A 15679-nucleotide genomic window follows, 5' to 3' on the forward strand; every position below is an offset into this window, starting at 1 on the left:
ATCCAGCACTAGCAGCAGCCAGCCTAGGTTCACAGCTTGGCTTTACCTGGGAACCTCCAAGCCCAGCACAAGTAGCATCCATATGTAGATCGCTTTGTAGCTCATGCAGGGTGGCCCCAGGCAGAACACAGGTGGGGACTGCCCTTGGCCTATACCACTTGGGACACCCTGGATCTTTCACCCTCATTGGACTGCTACAGACCACTTCAGAGCACCCCAACTCTGCCCCTGCACAGCCGATCCTCCATGAAGGGCAGAGGTTAATGGTCAGTGATCACAGCCAATCCTTACAGCTGACTGGCCTGGGTAAACCATTCTCACTGACCTGCCAAAAGCAATCAAGGCTCAATGACACGAGGAGGGTGTACTCAGCCCATGCAAAGGGATCACCTCGAGTACCCAGCTTGGGTGATAGGAGAGGCTGTGCCACTAGACCCTATACATCTACTACATTAAACTACACTACCAAGACATGTAGTCATAGCAGCTCTACCTAATACAGGGACTCTGCCAAAATGAAGAGACAAAGAAACATGCCCCCAATTAAAGAACAGATCAATAACCAAAAAAAGAACTAAACAAAATTGAGATAAGCGATCTATGAGGTACAGAGTTCAAAACAGTGGTTATAAGGATGCTCAAGGAACTCAGTGAGGACCTCAACATACAAAAGATCCAGTCAGAAACAAAGGATACACTAATTGAAATAAAGAACAATTTAAAGGGAAACAACAGAAGAGTGAATGGAGCCAAGAAACAAATCAATGATCTGGAACATAAGAAAGCAAAAACAACCAATCAGAACAACAAGAAGAAAAAAAGAAAAAAAATAAGGGTAGTGTAAGCAGCCTCTGGGACAACTTCAAGATGTCCAAGATTTGCATCATAGGTATGCTAGAGGAGAAGAGAAAGAACAAAAAATTGAAAATCTATTTGAAAAAATAATGAAAGAAAACTTCCCTATTTTGATGAAGGAAATAGACATGCAAGTTCAGGAAGCACAAAGAATCCCAAAGAAGATGGATGCAAGGAGGCCCTCTCCAAGACACATCATAATTAAAATGCCAAAGGTTAAAGCTAAAGAGAGAATCTTAAAAGCAGCAAGAGAAAAGAAGTTAGTTACCTACAGGGGAGTTGCAGTAAGATTGTCAACTGATTTCTCAAAGGAACTTTGCAGGCTAGAAGGGACTGGCAAGAAATATTCAAAGTCATGAAAAACAGGAACCTACAGACAAGATTGTTCTACTTAGCAAAGATATCATTTAGAATCACAGGGCAGATAAAGAGCTTCCTAGATAAGAAAAAAACTAAAGGAGTTCATCATCACAAAACCATTATTATATGAAATGCCAAAGGGACTCATTTAAGAAAAACAAGATCAAAACTATGAACAATAAAATGGCACACACACAAAAAAACATACTTATCAACAACTGAATCTAAAAACCAAACTAAGCAAACAAGAAGAACAGAGACACAATCATGGATATGGAAAGTGTTTTGATGGTTGCCAGATGGGAAGGGAATGTCAGGGAGTGGGTGAAGAGGTGAGGGGATTAAGAAGTACAAATTAGTAATTTCGGAATAGCCATGGGGATGTAAAGTACAATACAGGAAAGGGAGCAGCCAAAGAACTTATACACTTGATCCAGGGACATGAACAATGGTGTGGGGATTGCCTGAGGGAGTGTGGGATACAGGATGGAGAGTGGAAGGGGGAAAAATTGGGACAACTGTAATAGAATAATCAATAAAATATAATTAAAACAAAATAAAATATAAACAGATATTGGAGAAATATCTTCAAATCTCCAGGGAGCTAGGTCTTAAAATGATGGCATAATAGGATTCATAAAATCCATTAAATTCCCCGACCAGGTAACTCAGTTAGTTAGAGCATTGCCCAGATACACCAAGGTTATGGGTACCCCAGCCAGGACACATATAAGAATCAGACAATCAATACATAAATAAATAGAACAACAAATCAATGTTTTTCTCTCTCCTCCCTCCCTCTCTAAAATCAGTAAAATAAAAATAAGTATTTATGTTTTAAATCCATTAAATACTCAATGTTAAAAGAGTTTCTAGATTAACCTATGTCAGCAACTGAACATCAGAAGGCTTATCTGGCCTAAGTATGATCAATTAGAGTCATACCAAAGAAACCTTTATTTGGGAAAAGATTCTCAAATCCCTCTCAGCCATTTAAAGTATCAAAAGGGCTCCACTTGAGAGATCCCCATAAAAAATGGTAATAATTATAAAGTAGATCCCTGACCAGTGTGGCTTAGTTGGTTGGTTGTCATTCTGCAAGGCGAAAGGTTGCCAGTTTGATTCCTGGTCAGGGCACATGCCTGGGTTGTGGGTTCAGTCGGTCAGGGTGCATGCAAGAGGCAACCAACTGATGTTTCTCTCTCACAACGATTGATCTTTCTTTCTCTCCTCCCCCTTACCCCTTCTCTAAAAATAAACAAATAAAATTCTAAAAAATAATAATAATAATGCAGATTATGAACAAATCAGAACTGTTGTGTTTTTAGCCAAAAGTCCTGCAAAATTTCCAATAAGAGTCAGTATCATTACCTTTACTTATTAAAGAAAGTACATCATGTTTATGACTGACTAAATAGCAGTAAGTTAGAATATCAAACGTCTGTAGAATATCAAAGATCCATAGGAACCTAATCACCAATTCTTATTCTTTTAAAATATAAAAATGCAAGACCTGTTCCAAGATTAAGAGTAACAGAGAAGAGTTGCAAATTATAATAATTAGCATTGACAATTAGTAATACTGCCAAAATTGATCATCATTATTAAGCCCTTACTATCTATCAGTGAGGGCAATTTAATTTACCCTCACAAAAACTCCGAGATGGTATTGTTATCACCCCCATCTTTTAGATGAAGAAACTTGGGTTAAATAATTTGACCAAGGTCACATAGCTAGTAAATGGAAGAGCCAGGGCTCAAAACTCAGGATATGTTTTATTACCATTTCATAATTTTAATCACAATATTGTATTGCCTTAAGTTTTACCACTGCTATTTTTAAGTGGACAAAGAAATAAGTTTACTCCTTTACAGACAATCCTGCCCTACACAACCACTTATCTGTTCTATCACTAAAGATGAGTTTTGCCTTTTGCCCATTCTAGAATTTCACATAAATGGAATCATGTTATCTACTCCTGACATAAAGGGATCATATGGCATGAGCTTTTCCCCTCAGCATGTTGAGATTTCTCTTTATTCTTGCACTTAGTAGTAGCTCTGTTCCTTTTTACTATTGAGTAATATTTCACTGTAAGAATCTACCATGACTTGGTTTTTATCCATTCACTGATGGATATTTCATTTGTTTTCCAGTTTGGAACTCTTAGGAATAATACTGCTATGAACATTCAAGTTCTACTACTATGAACATTCAAGTTCCAGTTTTTTTATAGATATATAATTGCCTTTCTTTTGAAAAATACCTAGAAGCAAACTTGTAGATCATAAGGTAAGTTTATTTTTAACTTTAAAACTGCCAAACAATTTCCCAACTTGGCTGTACCATTTTATACACCCATGGGAAATGTATGACAGTTTCAACTCTTCCACATCCTCACCGACAATGGATATGATCAGTCTTTTTAATTTTAGCCATTCCAGTGGATATGAAGTAATATTGTACTGTGGTTTTAACTTGCAATTCCCACTGACTAATAATGTTGAGCATCTTTTCATATGGGTATCGTCTATTTGCATACTTTCTTGAAAGTATTAAAATCTTTGGCATTCTTAAAATACTGTTTTGTTTTGTTTTTTCCGTCTTCTTATTGAGTTGGATGAGTTATACACACACACCCTGCAAAATCATCAGTCACAGTAATCTGTAGCTCAAAGGGATCATTAAGGTTTTGGGACCCCAAAGTACTAGCCACTTTTCTACATGTGGCTCTTTCTGACCAGGAGAATACACTCTGGCACTTAGTACAGACATGTAAAATCAACACCAATTACATCTTAGCAATAGAAGCTACAGCAGCACACAACAAACCCCATCCCCTGGAAAGTGTCACTGCCTTTCCTTCCCAACTGCAACCCTTGCTCAAGCCCTATCAGTTGCATCTGAACACTCCATGCAATAAACTCCACAAAATAAAGTATGACAATGACTTGAGTGCCAATATCTAACAGAGCCATACAAGGTTAACTCCCACTTCTCCCTGAATTTCCCCCAGTATATTTAGAAATGTTAGTTTGGCCTTTGAGTCTCCCTTAAGGACTGGGAGACTTCAGCCCAACCCTATTCATCTTTCTACTTAAAGCACCTTAAGTTAACAGGTATGAAGAGGGAAAGGTCAGGCCATAAGGGAGATAGTGACCTAATAGTACATTTACTTTAAGTTTTAAGCACTCACACTTGCAGCTCAACTAAACGAACTTCTAATGTTTTCAATCCACCTAAAGCTCTCTATCCTCATTTCTGACACTACTTTCTCACCTTTGGAGACTCCGTTTTTCAGCTGCTGCAGTCATGTGAGGCCATGGAGGCAAGTGTACAACAGACGCAAAGCACCATCCTGGCTACCTGTCAGCTCAGCCCCTAAAGGTTCATTAAGAGGTAAAACACTGGAGGACTCTTACTCTCCCTGACCCAGTTCACCCTTGCCCACCACTTGGCTAAGAACAATTGCTACCAGATGCAAGAGAGTCTTTTCCTATACCTTAATTCAGCCGGCACAGGCCTCATCCTTCCTCTTTCAGAAAGCCATGTACGTCTCCGTCAGCACTCCCCAGAGCTGACAAGAAGGGGGAGGAGTCAGATTTTTGATCCTCTAAGCAAGCTAACGAAGCAGCCTATTACTGTTTCTCATGGACACTGGCAGACCACACAGTAGTCCTAGGTCAGAGACACAGGACTCACAGTACAGCAAGGAACATGAGCATTATGTGTTTATCAGTTCCCTCACTGCCCACAAGTCCTAATGAGCAGATCTGGAGAGTCCCATGTAGATGCTGCATGGGAACAGGATTTCCATCCCAACTGACATATTATTGCCAACTTCTATTTGCTAATATTTTCTTAAGCATTTCTGTCTACACTCATGAGGGATATTGTCTGTAGGATTTTTTCTTGTAGTGGTTGTCTCACGATAATGCTGCCTAAATAAAATGAGTAAGGGTGTGTTCCTTTCTCTTCAATTTTCAGAAGTCTGCAAAGAACTGTTACTATTTCTTCCTGAAATAACACATTAAACTTCACCAGTAAAGCTACCTAGATGTAATAGTTTCTTGTGGGAAGGATTTTAACTATATATTCAATTTCTTCAATAAATGTCAGGTTATTTAGGTTACAACTAAATAGACTCCCCTCTTTCGTCAGGGGAATGACTTTTGATATTTGCAAGTTTCTGTCCTTCAAGGAATTTGTCTATTTCCTCTAAGTTGTTGAACTAATTGGCATAAAGTTACACATAATATTCTTTTATTTTAATTTCTGTCAAAATTTCAACCCTCCATTCCTCATTTTGGTAATTTCTGTCTTCTCATTTTTTCCTGAACAGTCTGGCTGGAGATTTAGCAATTCGTTAATCTTTTCAAAGAAGTATTTTGGCTTCATTGATAGTCTCAATTGTCCATTTTTCATTTAATTCACTATTGTGTTTATCTTCTTCCTTTTACTTAGTTTAGGTTTAATTTGTTCTTTGAAGCTTAAAATGGAAGAATAAATCTGGGTTCACCAAACTACAGCCTACAGACCAAACCAGGCCATGGTCTGCTTATATATTACTCTCCAACAAAGAATGGTTTTTACATTTTTAAATACTTGGGAATATATATATATTTTTTAAATAAGTTTTTTTAGCATGGCCTGCAAAGCCTAAAATATTTTCTATTTGCCCGTTTAGAGAAAAAGTTTGTCAATACACTCCTATTTTCTAAAATAAGCACTTAACATTAAGAATGTGCTCCAATGCTGCTTTAGTTGCTTTCTATTTGAATGTTTTTCTTATTATTAATTTCAAGTGTATTCTAATATTCCTTATGATTTCATCTTTGACCCTGGAAAATGAAAAAGTGTGCTATTTAATTTCCAAATACTTGGTGATTTTCTATCACATTGATTTCTACCTTACTCCTATTATTATCAGAGAACATAACACTCTATAACATTCCCATCATTTGAAATTAGAGACTTGTTTTATGGCTCAGTATATGGTCTATCTTGAACATTGCGTGCGCATTTGAAAAGAATGTGTGTTCTGTAGTTATGGAGGGTAGTGTTCTACAAATGTCAGTGAGGTCAAGTTGGTTGACATTGTTGTTCAGATCTTCTATATACTTATTTTTTCCTCTTCTATCAATTACTGTGAAAGCCTGTTAAAATCCCCAATGCAATTATGGTTTGTCTATTTCTCCTCTTCTGTGCATTTTTACTTTGTGTATTTTGAAGCTCTATCATTAGGAAGAACATTTCTTTTTGTCTTATTAAAAAAGACTAGAAGTTACAGGACTGAGTCTCCCTTTGAACTTGGAATAAAGTTCAAACTTCTAACAAGAAAAGGTCTGATTAGTTTAGCCAGTCTCTGTAGTATGGGGCTGTGCAAAGTTCTGCAGTCAGAACACCTCCTGGGCCCCTAAGCAGACTACAATAATTACTTTATGATTAGACATTCATATCTGTTTCAATCATGGTCACAGGCAGAGCAGCCCATGCTAAAAGAAATTCTCAAAAGGAGCTTGTGGGCATGGCCAGAAAGGGTATGGCCATCTAGTTACATGAATCATCACTCTAATTTTATCCCTTAGGAATGGAAGATATGTAATAGCACATGTGATCTCATCATTGCTGTGTGGACCACTCCAAGAAAAAAAAAAGTATCATCACAAACCGACAGGACTGAGGAGCTTTAGCTCACCTTGGCTATCTAAAGGATTGCTTATGAAGGGATGGCAGGAAGAGAATACAGAATATATAATGCATTTCCCATGCCTCAATATTTTTGCTTATAAAACAATGTTCTAAAGGCAAAGTACGATTCTGAAAGTCAGTACATTGAGGTTCCCCCCTCACAGCCGAAAATGGTTGAATAATATAAGCCTAATGAAATTTAAAATATTTATTCATTTCAAAAGGTCTAATGATTTCTAAATTTGCCTAAATGTATTACATTTCTAAGATCTATCTAAAATAGCACTCCCACTCTCATCTCCATTGCCCTAGGCATTCTATCACATTACCCAGTATTTTCATCACGGCATCTATAACAATTAGAATATACCTTTGTTTCTAGTCTGATTCTTCCTCCCCCACTTTTTAGAATGCAAGCTCCATGCGGATAGGAAGTTGTCTGTCTTCATCACCACTGTACTTCCTTTCCCCAATGTCTAGAACAGAGCTGGCAAATGATAACCTCTCTATACAAATCTGAAGGATGAATAAATTAATCATGGAAAATGGGTATCATCTAAAACTCAAGCATTATTTACAATGGGCTCTGAAAGATAGGTAACTTTGGTTTGTGTATTTGGGCAGGATAGGTTATTACAATGCTCTGAGTCTTCACAATATTTAAAATAACAAACATACTGTCATAACAAACTCCCTTTCAAATGTTTTTAAATGCTTAGATTTAAGTTTTTAACCAATATCTTCTCCAATCACATTCCATCTGAAAATCTACAAGGTTCTCTTAACTTTTAACAAGCTTATGACTTTTTATCAGTCATTTAATTAACAAATACCAATTGCTTCCCAACTTTGTGGAGGGCATTATGGGAAATTAACCAAAGACCCTGCCTTCACAGAACTTAGAAATTAATAGAGGAATGGCATGATCACAGTTGTACTTTGGGAGGGTTAGCTTCACCTCAGTATTTTATTGGGCTGGAAGCAGGGAGACCAGTTAGGGGGTAATTACAGTAATTAGGTTCAAGACAGAGACAAATGGAGGGTCTTATTTAGAACAGTAACAATTAAAATGAATGATTTAAATATAAGATGAAAAATAACATAAGATAGCCCTGGCTGGTATGATTCAGTGGGTTGGAGCATTGCCCTTAAACCAAAAGGTTGCCAGTTCAATACCTGATTGGGGCACATACCTAGTTTTCTGGTTTGGTCCCCAGTCAGGGTGTGTGTAAGAGGCAGCAGATGTTTGTCTGTCTGTCTGTCTGTCTGTCTCTCTCCCCCCCGCCCACCTTCCCCTTTCTCTAAAATCAATAAACATGTCCTTGGGTGAGAATTAAAAAAATAACATTAAGACAGAAATGACAAATGCTCTATATTTTTATATATTTTAAGAGTTTCTCATAGAATATTACCAGTGTTGAAACACTGTTCTTTTCTTAGTTACAGGTGGAGGACAACCTGGTGGACAACTTTCATTCTGCACATAATAATATGAAGTGATAACCTATCACCAATAACAGATGAATAATTTGCAGATGTTTAGACAGAAATATCTTGAGTGTTCAAGAACTATAATTTCAACACTAAGTGGTTCACTCTACCATTCGGATTTTAGCTTTGATTTCTAAAATCAAACATCAACAACTCAAAAACTAGATACAGAACAATGTTTCTCAAACTTAACTAAAAGCAGTAGACTTTAAGCCATGAGTCCTGACAAAGACTTTAAAAGTTTATATTTTCATCTTGATAATATATTTTTAAAAGTATATTCTGAATCATTTGGATAACAACCTCATATCTGCAATCAATGGTATACTAGAATTAGGATGAGCTAAACAAAAAGGCACAGAAGAGTCTTACAAGATAAATGATACATTTATGCAAGTGAAAAAGCCAAACCACCTGACCTGTGCATATTCAAATACAGAAAAGTGGTGTAGAAATTATTATAGGCTATACAGTGTATAGAAAATCCAATGCCATGCTAAAGTAGACAACAGTATATTCACTGTGCAAAGAAAGATTTCATTTCAGCAAACATCATCCATCACTCTAACTTTAATTTGTTTTATTGGTTTAATAATTTTGCATTTATAAACTTGCTTTTGTTACTTGCATACAATAAGCATAAGAATTTTATACATACGTATATCTAAAATTAAGTTTTTTCAAAATTATTTTGTTATTTTGTTTAAATCCCTTTAAGTTTAGTTGCAGCTCTTAGAGTGTGGATTCTGCTGCTATTTGGTCTGCTGGTTCTTCTTACAGTTTTTCATTTCTTCTGTGATTTATAATTTTTTTAAAAAACTTATTTTTATTTATTTTTATATAGAGAGGAAGAGAGGTAGAAAGAGATGGACAGAAACATGGATGTGCAAGAGACATTGGTTGCCTCTCGCAGGTCCCCAGTTGGGGACCTGGCCTACAGTCCAGACATGTGCCCCGCCTGAGAATCAAACCAGTGACCTTTCAGTTCGCAGGCCGGCACTCAATACACTGAGCTGCACCAGCCAAGGCTAAAATTAAGTATTTTAATAAAATTATTTAGTCCAATGCTGGGGATTCACAATTTATTTTCCCCCTTTAAAGTGGGACTGGATTCATGCCTAAGACTAACATAGTAGGAAAAACCATGGAGATTCAAATCAGAAATAGCCACCAAAAAAGGAAAAAAAAAGACACCCCCCACCAAATCCATTTCTGAATCTTGGCTCTCCTAGTAGCTTAACATGTAAACCTAAGCAGTAATGTCTAAGCCTCATTTATTTGTGGGACTACTGTGAAGACAGTTATGTGGTACACTATATCTCAAAGACTCTTTTCCTCTCTCTAAATTAGCTTCTTCTGATTTTTTTATAGCATTCAATATCCTATAACTCTTCCTGCATTTCCAACACACTTCTAATTATTAATAGACAAATGTACTAACCACAATAATCTAAGACTAGCAGAAAGAATCACAAAAAGACAACAGCCTTCTGTGATTCAAAGGAAAAGAAATCCAATGGAAAAAACATTTTAATCTCCCTCCTTAAGCATTTTTTAAATTCCTAGTCTTACTACTAACTTAGCAGCTGGGTTGGCATGGACCAAATAATTGCAACATAAAATCTCTAAGAAAAAAAAGAATAAAATTCCTACTAGATACAAAGATATCAGACAAATGATTTTTAAAAATTCATTAGGGTTTAATTTCTTGTCATCTTTGATGTCTCTCTATAGAACTAGTCATATATCACAATGTCTCCTTCCCACAGCAACCAACATTTCCAAATTTCCAAAGCTTTCAGCCTAAAAGTCCGTTATGTTTTTTCCATAAGATAAAAGACACATTTTTCATTTTCACCAATACCTTTACTGACTTGGATATTTTGAGTATGTCAACTATCTGCCACTATTGGCTTCTAGTGGGTAGGGGCCAGGTTTCCTGCTAAACATCTTCCAATGCATAAGACAGACTCACAGCAAAGAATTATTTGGCCAAAATGTCAATAGTAGCAAGAAACTTCACAAACCACTTGTGACATGTTCAGTAAGTCACAGCACCTTTTCCATATACCAAAAAAATCTTTTTCTGTATTTCAGTTGCATTTTTACCTTTCTTGAATAAAGCATAATAAGCCAAAAATGTTGCTTATCTTCTTCCATCTTCAATATCACAATGGATGCACAAAAATTCACCCATTTTGGTAAGTTTTTAAAATGCATGTGGATGTGACAGATGTCACAGTACAATCTAACAAAATTGTTCTGAATGAAGTTAAAGACAGCTAAATGCTACTAGAGCCACCATATGAAAAAAAGTGTAACAGACTTTTTGTCTAACCTAATATTTTACCTCCATCTCCTCTAACCTACAACATATCCTACATAAAAGCTACAAGATTAATTTTCCTCAAGTGCATCTCTGAGACTGTCACTGTCCTATTTAAAATTTTTCTATAATTCTCAAGGCCTTCTGCATTAAGGCCCTACTGAACTTCATCCTTCCAACTTACCTCCAACAATTCCTAAACTAAAAATTTCATGAGGCAATGAATGATATTGAGGTATCCCCTATCCCTAAAGTAGTATGTAAGCACAATAGATAACAGATAACCAATAGTAATACTTGAAAGAAGTAATGGAAATGTGTAATGCTCCTCTCCCACCCAAAAGCCACTGGACATAATCTTCCTTCATTTCTAACACACTTCTAATTATTAACAGACAACTGTACTAACCACAACAATCTAACACTGACACAAAGAATCACAAAAAAGACAACAGCCCTCTGTGATTCAAAGGAAAAGAAAGCCAATGGGAGAAAAAAATTTAATCCCCCTCCTTGATCATTTAAAAAATTCTTTTTTAAAAGATTTTATTTATTTATCTTTAAAGGGGAAGGGAAGGAGAGAGGGAGAAAAATATCAATGGATGGTTGCCTCTAGTGTGTCCCCTGCTGGGAACTGGCCTGCAACCCAGGCATGCACCCTGACTGGGAATCAAACCATGATTCTCTGGTTTGCAGGCCTGTGCTCAATCCACTGAGCTACACCAGCCAGGACTCATTTTAAAAATTCTTAGTCTTTCCAATGTAACAGCTGGGTTGGCATAGACCAACTAATTGCAATATAAAATCTCTTAAAAAAAAAAAAAAGAAGCAAATTCCTACTAGATACAAGGACATCAAATGATTTTTTAAAATTCATGAACTAGCCCTGGCTGGTGTGCCTCAGTGGATTGAACATGGGTCTGTGAACCAAAGGATTGCTGGTTCAATTCCCAGTCAGGGCACAAGCCTGGGTTGCAGGCCAGGGCACACAAAAGGCAAACACACACTGATGTTTCTCTTCCTCTCTTTTTCCCTCCCTTGCCCTCTCTCTAAAAGTAAATAAATAAAATCTTTTTAAAAATAAAGAAAAAGAGAAGACCATAAATAAGTAAGTCATTAACTAAACCTTCTGAGTACCTCTCAGTTCCCCTAAAATTTTGGGGGGTCCCTTAGTCTTCTAATGAACAAAAACCAAATGTCCAAAATACGCACACACACACAAAACACTTCCCCTCTGAATAAAATACATGTATGATGTTTATGATATTTACTGCTAATCATGAAATTACCAGTAGGCATTGCTTAAATATTCATCTCTCCATTCCCTCTTATATACTCAATCACAATGACCCAAATCCTCAACTATAAAATCTGGGAGAAAACAGGGCTTGAAATTAATATATAAATATTTGATTCACCTGTAACTTTTCTATAAAATTACTCCGTAGGGATCTGCAGCACAATCTAAAAGACACATGAATCTTTAGGTAACCTAACAAAATTAAATTATAGCTGTCATAAAGTCAATCCAATTCTTCAGCTCTTTAAACAATGGGGTCCAGAATTTTTTAATATAAAAATTCACAGTTCATCTTTACCAACTTAATGACTCATATCAGATACATGCATCAGGCCATCACAACTTCCTTAACAATGAAGGCAAAACTTGTGAACCAAAATAGAACTCCCAGAGGTGTAATTCATTTGGATTATAAAATCTACTGCAAAATCCTTCATAAATTTACTCTCTGAATTGATGAAATGGTTGGGGGAGGGGGAAGAGAAAAATATAAATATAAAATACGCGTGACAGTATCTCAATTGTTATTTGTTAATGGAAGGGGCAAAGGGGATCATTCTGTGGACGACAGAGCCATATAAAAAAAGGACAATATTTTTAACTGCTACAGAACTGATCTATATGTTCAAAAAATGTGAGTATCAACACCCCAACAAGTTAATAGACTATGATCTAAATTAAGAGCTTAATTAAATGCAAAATAAAATGCCAATGTTCTGCTTCCCTAAAGAAACATACAACCCCATAAACTGCCGAACATCATCATACCAATAACCGCCAGAGTGGGTATTTTGAATATTAAATCAAGAAATCATGATAAGTGCTAGCGGTTCCTCTAGGCCTCAGCAGCAGCCTTAGGTATCAGAGCAAACTCGAGCCCTCTTAACACTCAAAGACTAATGTTGATGTCATTCCGAGGCTACTGATTCTTTGCACTACGTACTAGTCATTCCTTGATCCACAACGCAATTCTTACCAGCCACCCCCAAAATAAAGAGATCTCAAGATAGAGAAGCCCTCGGATACCCCCTTCTCTACCTCCAGCGGCTGCTGCTTTCTCCTCCCTCCAGCTTCGAGGTGGGGGCTCCAGAAGATCCCAGGCAATTCCGAGCCCCGGGTGGTGTTTGTTTTGCTTGTGCACTGTAGCTCTGGCCAGATGCTTCCTTTCCCAGTTTGCCCGAAGTGGAGCGCTACAGGTAACCTGAGGGCTGAGGAGGGAGCCCGGGTGGCGGCGACGCCGCTGCTGCCGCCGCCTCTGGTATGTCAGGGGCCGGGATTGTATTTCGAAAGATCCGCCATTTTCACCTCGTCATCACCATCACAGCTCAGCAGCTTCCCCGACAGCCCAAGCCCCAGCAGCCGCAGCAGCCGCAGCCGCCGCCAGTAACCTCCCCCTTCTTGACCCTCCCCTCCAGAGAGGCGCACACCCACGTATCCCGGGAAGCCTCCCGCTGGCCCCGCCAACCTTCAAATGCACAGGGGGATACAAATGCACACACGGAGCCCAAGCCGAGACCTCCCCACCCCACAACGAAAAATGGTGCTCCTTGCGGGCCCACAGCCACGCCAAAGGAAGTCGCGACATCTGCGGGGTCCCCAGTCTGGCCTATTTTTGTTTTGAAGAGCAAAAGCCATACGGAAAGCGGCATAAGGACAATAAGGAACCCAATTACTTCATTTTCAAAATAGCAACTTGAAGTGATGGAATGCACTGTATTCACTATGCTCATCTCAGGCACTAAAAACAAGATCAAAACCTTCAGTGTTACGCACCAACTCTTGACATTTTCCTCCACTGTCAGCACTACTTTATCAGAACGAGCTATTTCCATAGTCACACCTGACCTTTCTGACACATCTGCAAATTACAGGCATTGATTTTTATGCAGATCCTGTAGTCTAAACAAAGTTCCGAACTATTTCCCTCTCCACTTGATTTCATCTGATCATTTCTGTCCATGAAATGAAGTGTAACTTCCAGTTTATCACTGGTTTAAGACGGCAAAGCGCAACTACGTTTAAAATGTATTGATCCTATTCATGGATGAACAGTTTCTACAATAGAGAAAATATACCTTTCATTTAAAATTCTTTGCTACATTTTTAGGTCTGTTACCAAATTTTTAAAAATCTACTGCTGTTCAATAAAGTGAAAATAAAACAGCTTGCTTTAGAATAAGATCCCAGAATTACCCATCCACCCCCACCAGCCCCTCTTATCATGAAGTTGAATAAGTAAAACAGAACACAGATATTTTTTAATCGTCAAAGAAACACCAAGAAAACATAAGCTGGAAGGCTTCTGACAAAAATCAGACTTAAAAAAAACCCCTAAATTTGCTACCTTTGTTAATTTCAGAAAGATTTGATAATCACCTATTCAAAGTCTGAATTCTACATCTATTACAGCATGAGCTCTAAAAGACCAATCTGAAATGAACAAATTGAATTTCAAGGTTTCAAATAGGGCCACTATATTGTTTTTTTTTTTAAGTTAGTCTAAGAAGAATGAGGTAGAAGCTGAAAAAGACATTCCATTTCCTTACCTTGCTTGAATGACAACTCCATATAAAAGTCGGTAGATTCAGGCTTAAATTAGTGTTATTTACCACCAGTGTGTAATCGCCGTGTCTATATGCAGCCTGCTGGAGCTTTGAAAGTATCCAGTCTTTCCAGCGTCTTCATCTTTAAATTTTATTTGCCCACCGCCAGCCACGTACACCCGAACCCTGCTTGGTATTTACCGTTGCTTGGCCAAGCTAAGTCCCGGCCCGCTCCCTTCCCCCGTGCACCTCGGGAACCTTATGACATTTGGCTGGTGGGCTTCGCGAGGAAAACGGACACACACTAAGATACCATACAAAGGGGCGTATGAAGAACGGGACGGCGAGCAGCAGGGAAAGGAGGGGCTCGTACAAAATGACACAGCAGCAAAACCGGTTCCCAGAAAACCGGGGCCGACACGGCCGACTTCTCCAGCCACACAGTCTGCGTGTCAACAGCCGCGGGAGCCCTTCCTCCAGACCGCCAGGAAGGGCGGGCTGCCGGGTGACAGACGCCCTCCAGGGTGCAGGCGGGAAGGGCAGAACCCGGAGGATCCTCCCGCCTACTGCGGCCCCGGGGTGGGGCGCCGCAACCCCCCGCCTGCAGGTTCCCGCTCTCCGCCGCGACCCAGCAGCCCCGGTTCCCGGAGGGGGTGGTCCGGCGCCCTCCGCCCGGGCCACCACTCGCAGCTGGGGCCATTGCCCTTTCCCGCCCGCACGCCCAGATGCCCCACCCCAGGTCTGACACTCACCAAAGCCGGCGGCGCCGCCGCCTCCTCCTCGCGGCCGCGTTCCTTGAGCTCCAGCAGCCGCGGTAGCGGCGGAGCCTGCGAGACACAGACCCGGGTTTGTTCAAAATCACGCGCCCAGCGCCATTCCGCCGCCGCATCCCATAATACGCTAGGCCCTCCCCGCTTGCGCGCCCCTCTCAGCCCGCCCCTCCATTCCGTCCGCCCCGCCTCCCCGGCAGGCTTTCTCCGCCCCGCCCTTTAGGCGCCGCCGGCCCCGCCCTGCCAACCCGGTCCTGCGTCATTCCGCACGGCGCCGTAGGTACGCTCCCGCTTCACGTGACTCTGAGTGGGATATCTGTCAAAGCTTTTGCAACGAACGTT

General features: G+C 39.3%; 1 protein-coding gene across 6 annotated transcripts in view; it reads right to left on the reverse strand.

Annotated features, from left to right (window-relative positions):
- LIN54 (lin-54 DREAM MuvB core complex component) overlaps positions 1 to 15467 on the reverse strand; it is an 81591-nt gene extending 66124 nt beyond the window's left edge. For 2 of the 6 annotated variants that reach the window (XM_037154810.2, XM_037154815.2), the window contains exon 1: positions 15320 to 15467. In XM_037154810.2, coding sequence (XP_037010705.2) covers positions 15320 to 15456 — 137 coding nt within the window. In that variant the 5' untranslated portion in view covers positions 15457 to 15467. Of the gene's footprint in view, positions 1 to 13062; positions 13376 to 14570; positions 15136 to 15319 lie in introns of those variants that run through there. The other 4 variants (XM_037154812.2, XM_037154813.2, XM_037154817.2 and 1 more) reach the window with 4 other exon arrangements.
- Between the last annotated feature and the right edge of the window lie 212 nt (positions 15468 to 15679).

This window comes from Artibeus jamaicensis, unplaced genomic scaffold (assembly GCF_021234435.1).
Source record: "Artibeus jamaicensis isolate MK-2021 breed Jamaican fruit bat unplaced genomic scaffold, CSHL_Jam_final contig_452, whole genome shotgun sequence".
Lineage (NCBI taxonomy): Eukaryota > Metazoa > Chordata > Mammalia > Chiroptera > Phyllostomidae > Artibeus > Artibeus jamaicensis.